Raw genomic sequence first — 8432 nt, forward strand, 5'->3', positions numbered from 1 at the left:
AGACACTCAATTCTTATGTATATTAATTTCAGCTCGTCTGGGGACAGTCTAGGAAAGATATTTCCAATTGAAGATTTCGTGTCACTATAAGCATTTTGTCTGAATTTCTTGTCTAATGATGTTTTTGTCACATTAGATTTCACAAATGTATCCAGCTAGGAATGCTAGCCTTACTTTCAAACTTTTTTTCTGCAAATGTACAAAAAGAAAGAGCTAGAGAACTTTTAGAAAATAAGACTGATAAACATTTTTAAAAATCAGACATCTTCGAGCCGCCATGACAGTTGTCCTTTGCGGACAAAGCTAGAACATCAATTGTTTTCTGAAACAATGAAAATACAATGTTCGCTCTCCATCGTTTTATGAGTCGTTTATCCAGTGTATAATAAATCTTTGGTTTCACGTTTTCTTGTTTGAGAAAGGTTAAACATTCCTCTCAAGCCCCTTTGGGCTTTTAAACTCAGTAACATTACTCTCCTTACTATAAGCATAACCAAACAACTAAAATATTAGGCTTTTTGCAAGTACAATGTAACATAGGACCGTTTCATGATAAACCACGGATTCAATCACGCTCGACATATGTAAAAACAATTATTTCACTTACAAGTACTCCAACCCAACTCAGCTGTAAAATTGACGAAGAAAAGTGGTTTAGCATCAAATAAATGGTGCATGGTGTTTTCCTGTAAAAGTAAATAGACACATGAGATAAAAGACTCCATACTCAAATGTTTTCATCGCTGTCGAGGACTGAACTTAATTTGGTCCAACTCTATATATGTTGCAAAACACACTTAAGTTTTAAGAGTTGATTTCAGATTGTACAGGGATTGCAAAAACTATCAACTTTGGAAAATGTTATCAGGGGAAAGACCAAAGCCCAATCTTCCAATAGTTGACGTCAATAGTGAAGATAAGTAAATCGGTAAAATCACGACGACGAACGAAAATTTAACAGGCTAGTGAGTTTCAACAAATTAAATTTCGTATTTTCACTAGCCTATTACAATTTCGTCCGTCGTCGTTATCATTCTGGTATGCTTAACCTCAGTAATCAGTAACGTAAATAAAGCCTGCGATACACAGGGACGAGGTTGGAGTAAACCCAAATATAAAGAATTATTCAAAATCCGAAAAAGTGAACCTTGTTATAATCCATTTCTTTTAATAGCAACGCCATGTTAAAGCCAGCAAGTTGCAATCCACCTTCCAGTGCTAACAGATAGTTGACTATCGAAGAATACCTGTCAAAATAAAAAGAAAACATGACTTTCAAAATTCCAATTCATAAATGAGAACCTTCCAATGCAATAGTTAACTTTTGAAGAATGCCTGTCAATAGCACTAAATAAAATTCAAATAAATGAGGACTTTAGTAGGATTGACAAAAAAAGATGAATCAGAATGCAAATTCAATCCAGATACTAAAGCCTGTTAATGAGGTGGGGAGTTGACATCTATCCTTTTTGACGAGCTTTTAAATCAAAGGGTTTTGATATGATTTTTAAGAATTTGAAGGCGTTTAGGAGCATGTTGGAATTAATACCGCACGGGCGCTATTACAGGTGTGGGTTAGCTCATGCGAGTCAAAAAAATTCCCATGACAATTCTCACTATTTAAAGTATTGTTTTGCATGTAAAATGATGTTCATAAATTTCTTTTCAATACCTTCGTCCTTCTAAATAGTGATTGAGGGCATGTCTCATGAACCAGCCAAGTGATTCGTGCTGTTCACCAATCACTTTGTAATACCTGAAATTTATGAGAGCCAGAATATTATGAGAACAGTTGGACGTAATTTGAGAATAAATTAGGAACAATAAGAGCGTCATATTTTAACAATTCATAATGCTGGTTTTAGGTCTTTATGATTTCCAGGTTGAAATGTTCTAAAGTTCTATGCCTGTTTTCCCACCTGACACCCAACGTTGTTTCAACGTTCATCTAACGTTATATGGACGTTGTGAACGTTAAATAAACGTTGAAACAACGTTGTGTGCAATCTTTTTGCAACTTACGATATCTTGTTCTTAAACTTGACCTTAAGTTTTTTTTGTCAAATATAGCTTCATGTTCTTATAGAAAAAAATGCGCATATATTTCAAGAAAAAGGGTCTTACTCTAGAGCTTTTTGTGGATCGCGTTTGATGATGGTCCCCTCCATGAGAAGTTCAGCCAATCGATATATGGAATGACGATCTCCTTGGTTGGCTGCCTTCTTATAATATTTCAACGCCTCCGTCTAAAGAAAGAAAAACATGAGTTGACAATTCGAAAGTTTCCAGATAGTATAGCGCTCTCTAATTCGACGTTCTACTATTCGATACACTCCATTATTCGATAATGTTGAAAGTCACCGTCATCAAGAAACTCTCATAAACGACGCTCTGCCATTTGATACGCTCTCTTATTCGAGGAAATCTAATTCCCCTCAGGAATCGAATTAGCGAGCGTCAACTGTAGTATAGCGCTACAAAATTTTCCAGATAGTAATAGCGTTGCGAGTGAAGATCTGAGCGGAAAATTAAAAATCTTTACGCTTTTGGACCCTAAAAGAGATCAAACCTTTTGGTCCAAATCACGACCCATTGAGGTGGAACCTTAGAGAAATTTTAGAGCTTTATAAAAAGTAATCATTGCCTAAGTGCTAGTCTAGCAAGCTAGACTACTAATTCGGACATAGTAGAAATAAAGCAAAAAATAATGAAGTGAACAATTTTATACAAACTAAATTCCGTAACAGTAATATCATATAACGCCTATACTACTGTATTACACGCATTATAAACGACTCCAGTCTACCTAGCGCCCCTTCTCCCCAGGGAACCTATTTGAAAGGAATTTGGTAATCTTACATGATTTGTTTGTTCCATGACGCTGGCGTAATTGAAAGTGGATTGCACGTCCCCATACTCCACTCCTTTTTTCCAATAATGCATTGCGGCTGTTGCATTCTGGTTATAATGTATTTCAATAAATCCAAGGACGTTGTATGCAAAAGATGAATTCTTAGCGACCGCCTTTTCTAAAAGTATTTTCGCTTTTGTGACGTTCTTTTCCATATTGTTTATACCCTGTGAAGAGAGAGAATAAAAAGATGGATATGAAATTAGTTGACCAATCAAGGGTTCTTCGACTGAAAAAAAACGAAAGGAAAGTATAGAATTGCAATGAAGTTGTAATATATGTAAAGCGGTACAGTCACAAACCAGCACAATAGTAGTTTGTATATGTGAACTAAAGCAACCCAAAACAAGCGATACTTGTATGGCCCTACCTATTTATAAGACGAATAATAAAAGTTTAATGCAGGCAATGTAGAAACAAAAACTGAATAATTTAAGATTTTGCAAGTTGGTGCAAAACATTTTTTTTCGCATTAACTTTTTCATATTTAGCACACTGTAATTATACGTCTTTGTATTGAAAATTAGGAAAAACTAATGAACAAATTTTTCACAAAACCCTTTTTTTTTCGAAAAATGAGCTTTTTCATATTTAGCACACTGTAATTCTACATCTTTGTACAAAAAATTAGGAAGTCCAAAAAACCCTACTTTTGGGAATTATTTGAGCCCGAATCGGCCCAAAAATATTTTCCAAAATCGGGCTTCGCCACGCACCTTTGTACCAAAAATCACAAATATCCTATGATTCAATCCCGAGAAAAATTGATAACAGACGAACGGACGAACGGGCGAACACAGGTTAATTCATAGGACCTCAAGGTAAAAGGTCTAAAAACTGTTTTCAAACTGTCCCTTTTGATAAGACAACTGAAGACAATAATATTATAAATTTCAATATTATTTCGTATTATATTGCGTGTTAATATTGCGTGTTGATCTTGCGTCTCGAGTTCGTATCGACTTTTTGCCACGGCAGAAAACCAGAAAATCAGAGGCAGAAAACCAAAAGAGTTTGGAACTCAGTCCCGTACTCGGGACTAAAGGCATCGAGTATGCAACTATCTAATCTCCAAAGCAGATATTGATTACTTCACCCTGGTATGTACACGTTTTTTATAAGAACAAACTATATAAGAACATAAGGCGTCGATGGCCGAAACGTTAAGAACAAGTTAAGAGTATTTTAAGGCTTCGGGGACTCTAAAAACACCCTATTTCTTAGGAAAATGAACAAAATTACCCACAAAATAGGAAAAATAAGAACATGCTAAGAACATTTTAAGGCTTAAAACTCCAAAAGTTAAGTACATCTCAAGGCCTAAAAAATTTTGGATGTTCTTATAAAAGAAGACGTGTATGCACTCTAAAGGCCATGGCTCCGTGAGAGAATCTGCTTTCGTTGTAGTCGTCAACATCAGTCGGCTTTCTTACATTGAACATTATTAATTAATACTAGCAGGTACCAGGAGTCGCACGGGTTAAGCTGTTGCTGAACGCACTGAAAGTCCTCTGGATGTTGGTGGCTTAACTTTAAAAACATGATCAAAGTAAAAAGAAGCAGAAATCTTAAAAAAGTTTGACTCAGCTTACAGCTAAAAGACCGAGTGGGTATTTCCAAAAAGTCGTTTCCGGTAGTTGAAGGGAATAATATTAAGGTACTTTTCAAGGGAAAAAAATCTCACCGGATTCGTGATACGGGGGTTATTGAATGGGTTTACTTTTTTCGGTAGGGGATTACTCTTTTTAATAATATCATCAAGATAAGACCCAAAATGATACAATGTCATATGGGGAATTGCTATAAAAAGTATTTTATGTGAAAAAAAATATTACAATTAAGACCAAAGAAAATATGGAAAAAAGGCGATTTCCGGCATATTTCCCACACTTTCGACCGGAAAAGAATTCGACGGACGAAAATTGTAATAGGTTAGTGAAAATACGAAATTTAATTGGTTGAAACTCACTACCCTGTTAAATTTTCGTTCGTCGTCGTGATTTTACCGATTTACTTAACTTCACTAATACGGATCTTTGTGCAAAAGTTAGAAAAAAACTAATGATAAAATCCGAACAATTTCCGAAGAAACTAATGAGCCAATCTCAAGAAAAGCTTGTAACAGACGAACGGACGAACGGTTAATTCAAGGACCTCCAGGTAGGTCCAAAAAATCCCGGCTAGACTATGCGTACTAGAGAAATTCAAGAAGACCTTCATAACATGAGGTTCATTTTGAAACACAAGGTATCATGGGTGGTACAATGCTGGACAAAAGGTTGGTAGACTTCTGCAATATTTGCAAAATACTTCAATATCGATCAAAAACAAGTTCCCAAGAGGCTCTGGGTGCTTTCCAAACCCATTCAAAGCTGTTCTTAACTGCCTTACACCAGTATCAAAACGCTGATTTTTTGCTTGTGGTTCCCTCAAAAGCAATTCAAAAGCAATGCAACGACTTCAAAAGTGTTTTTCTTAACTTCCATCCCCTTTCAGACACATAGAAGAGTCATTTTGCTCTATTTCTCATCATTTTTCACTGAAATTTCATTTGTCTACAACCTTTTGTCCGGCATTGTAGACTATGTTATAGTCTAAGACGAATCACTATCTAAGAAAAAAGCCCAAAGCCGAAGAAAATTCGCAAACGGATTTTTTTACCGAAAAGAGTTTACAGTCGGTAGAGTTGCCAGTCTTAGACTATACGATTTTGGCACAAAATAAAAAAACATCCCAAATCGTATGAATTTGAGTTTCTGTATGCGAGGCCAGCCGTGTTCGGTATTCGAAAAAATCAAAACAAAAAGAAAACTGGCGGGAGAGAGAAACTGAGATTCCAAGAAATAATATCTTTCTTTTTGGATACCCTCTCCCTTTTATTCCCTTTATATTTTCTTGGAACTACACCTTCTTTTCTAAGAATAACAAATTTTTATCAATTCATTTTTTAAATAAGTTTGTAACTTCTTTGCAACAAGAATATCTAGCTAAACTTTATAAAATTCCTTAAAAAATATGAAATCATGCAAGTTTGTTGGTTTGTATTTTTTTTGCCTGAGGATTATAATCATTATTCTTTTTCCTTTTATATAAGTCCATTTTAAGAAAATAAAAAGTTCTAGTATCTTCTCCCCACCAACATTGCTCAAAGACAAAAGCAGATGAAAATTATTGAAAGTATAAAATGCTTGCAATTTGTGACTTTCCTGTTGATAAAAAACATAGTGTATGAAAATTCTCATGATAATTTTTTCACGGAAAGTAAAAAAGTTCCAGCTTGTAAATTGTAAAAAGCTTTTGCAGTATGTCGATCTTGCTATGATCTGAGCTTGAATTTCTTTTTCTACCCAAAAAGTTTTGGAGACGTTGAAAAGAGCATGAAAAGAGAATCATCCAAGTTAAAAAATCCCCAGAAATTATAAAGCTTAATGGAAAAATACCAATCAGTAAAAACCCTAAGGCAGATTTAAAATGACACTAGATTTCTGATATAAAATAACTGATAAATAGGTAATTCAATCATGATAAACAAATGATTCTAAACTGTTCTCCGACAGTACCATGATATTATAGCCTCGATTTATTCCAGAAGGCTGGTGTAAATTTTTCCAAGTCATAATCTCAAAATATACCAGGACGTCAAGTGAAAAGTTTTAAGTCATAATAGCACATAAGTAACAATCTCAATTTATACCAGGGCGTCTTTAAAATATTCCAAGTCACAACCTCAAATTGTATCCGGGCCAGGACGTCAAATGAAATATTCCAAGTCATAATCTCAAATTGTACCAGGACATCAAGTGAAATATCCCACGTCATTATCTCAAATTGTGCGAGGACGTCAAGTGAAATATTACAAGTTATAATCCCAAATTGTATGAGGACGTCAACCGTCAACTGAAATATTCCAAGTCTCAATCTCAAATTGTACGAGGACGTCAAGTGAAATATTCCAAGTCATAATCTCAACTTATACCCAGAACGTCGATTGAAATATTGTCTTAATCTCAAAGATATACCAGGATGCTGTGCCAAATATTTCATTTCGGTATCGTGCTCTCTGCAATACTGACAAACATTCTCATTATTTTCCCATGCATCCAACAGTCCAATTTCTGATTTTTAGCTTACCTAAAAAAAATTAGAATAATAATCTGATAATTTTTACATAGTACCTAAAACTTGAACTTTTAACTAGGTAATGAACTTCTCGACAATTCAAACCAAAATGAGAAATCCCAAATTTTGAGGAAATGTGAAAGTTGTCATACGGTAAAAGCAGTTTTAAAAGTCCACCACAATAAACTTTGTTTGAAATTTTTCAAGTTGTCAAAGAACTGCTAACACCAGAAGGAAAAACTTTCAAGAGTGGAGATATGAGGGCATTCACACTTCCAGTGATTCATAAGATTCATAATAAATACACAAAGTGACTTTTACCTTATAGTTTCTGTGTCTTTTTGCTGTTGTTGTTGACTTCAGTTGAAAAATCGCCAGCGTCCAAGGTTCAGAAAAGGCCTTAAAATGGTTTTCGTAGGGCACCCCTTAGATCAGGGCAAATTTTTGATATTATGCTCCTAATAGGGTGTAGAATTGACAAAAAAAATTTGCCCTTCGAATCTCCTGCAGTTTTCGAGTGAATCGATTTTTAGTTAATCGATAGAACTTATCAAGGGTCCCCCCTTTACTAACGGTTTTTTCGAAGTCTGAAAATCAAATATCTGATGCTACCAACTGATTCAGCTTGAAAAGTAGATAAAGAAAATGGGGTTATTTTTTAAGTTTCGATCACCTGGTGCCGAGAAATGGCATTTTTAAGGCGAAAAATCGACGTTTTGGGCGTTTTCCGATGACGTCAGCATTTTCCTAGAAGCATTTTCAGAAAAAATCATTCCCATGGCTGGATAGCCCTGAATTAGTAGTATCCAAAAATGGTATGGTTTGTTAACTTTCTATGTCTAAATCTCGAGATATTTTGGTTTAAATATCGAAAATTATCGATATTTTTTGCTGAGTCAGCAGTTTTTCAGCATATTTACCCACCTTAAAAATGAATTATCTCGAGATTTAGACATAGAAAGTTAACAAACCATACCATTTTTGGATACTACTAATTCAGGGCTATCCAGCCGTGGGAATGATTTTTTCTGAAAATGCTTCTAGGAAAATGCTGACGTCATCGGAAAATGCCCGAAACGTCGATTTTTCGCCTTAAAAATGCCATTTCTCGGCACCAGGTGATCGAAACTTAAAAAATAACCCCATTTTCTTTATCTACTTTTCAAGCTGAATCAGTTGGTAGCATCAGATATTTGATTTTCAGACTTCGAAAAAACCGTTAGTAAAGGGGGGACCCTTGATAAGTTCTATCGATTAACTAAAAATCGATTCACTCGAAAACTGCAGGAGATTCGAAGGGCAATTTTTTTTTGTCAATTCTACACCCTATTAGGAGCATAATATCAAAAATTTGCCCTGATCTAAGGGGTGCCCTACGAAGTGACACAATTCACTACCTCGG

The 8432-nt window shown here is 35.0% G+C and overlaps 1 protein-coding gene across 1 annotated transcript; it reads right to left on the reverse strand.

Moving 5' to 3' along the window:
• Positions 1-1126: 1126 nt before the first annotated feature.
• LOC136811095 (protein sel-1 homolog 3-like) lies at positions 1127-3074 on the reverse strand. Its single transcript, XM_067067699.1, has 4 exons — positions 2860-3074; positions 2125-2246; positions 1673-1756; positions 1127-1247 (listed from the first exon to the last, which is right to left on the reverse strand). Exons 1-4 carry the CDS (start codon positions 3064-3066, stop codon positions 1127-1129), a joined length of 534 nt encoding a protein of 177 aa, XP_066923800.1. The 5' UTR covers positions 3067-3074.
• Between the last annotated feature and the right edge of the window lie 5358 nt (positions 3075-8432).

This window comes from Clytia hemisphaerica, unplaced genomic scaffold (assembly GCF_902728285.1).
Source record: "Clytia hemisphaerica strain Z4C2 unplaced genomic scaffold, Clytia hemisphaerica genome assembly, whole genome shotgun sequence".
NCBI classification, from domain to species: domain Eukaryota; kingdom Metazoa; phylum Cnidaria; class Hydrozoa; order Leptothecata; family Clytiidae; genus Clytia; species Clytia hemisphaerica.

Bases quoted from the DNA above. Each gene is read 5' to 3' on its own strand.
- LOC136811095 (XM_067067699.1), bottom strand. From the start codon at position 3,066: ATGGAAAAGAACGTCACAAAAGCGAAAATACTTTTAGAAAAGGCGGTC. The intron at 2,247-2,859 runs GTAAGATTACCA...TTCTTTCTTTAG, and splicing joins TCATGGAACAAACAAATCAT to ACGGAGGCGTTGAAATATTA. The intron at 1,248-1,672 runs GTATTGAAAAGA...TTATTTTGACAG, and splicing joins CACTATTTAGAAGGACGAAG to GTATTCTTCGATAGTCAACT.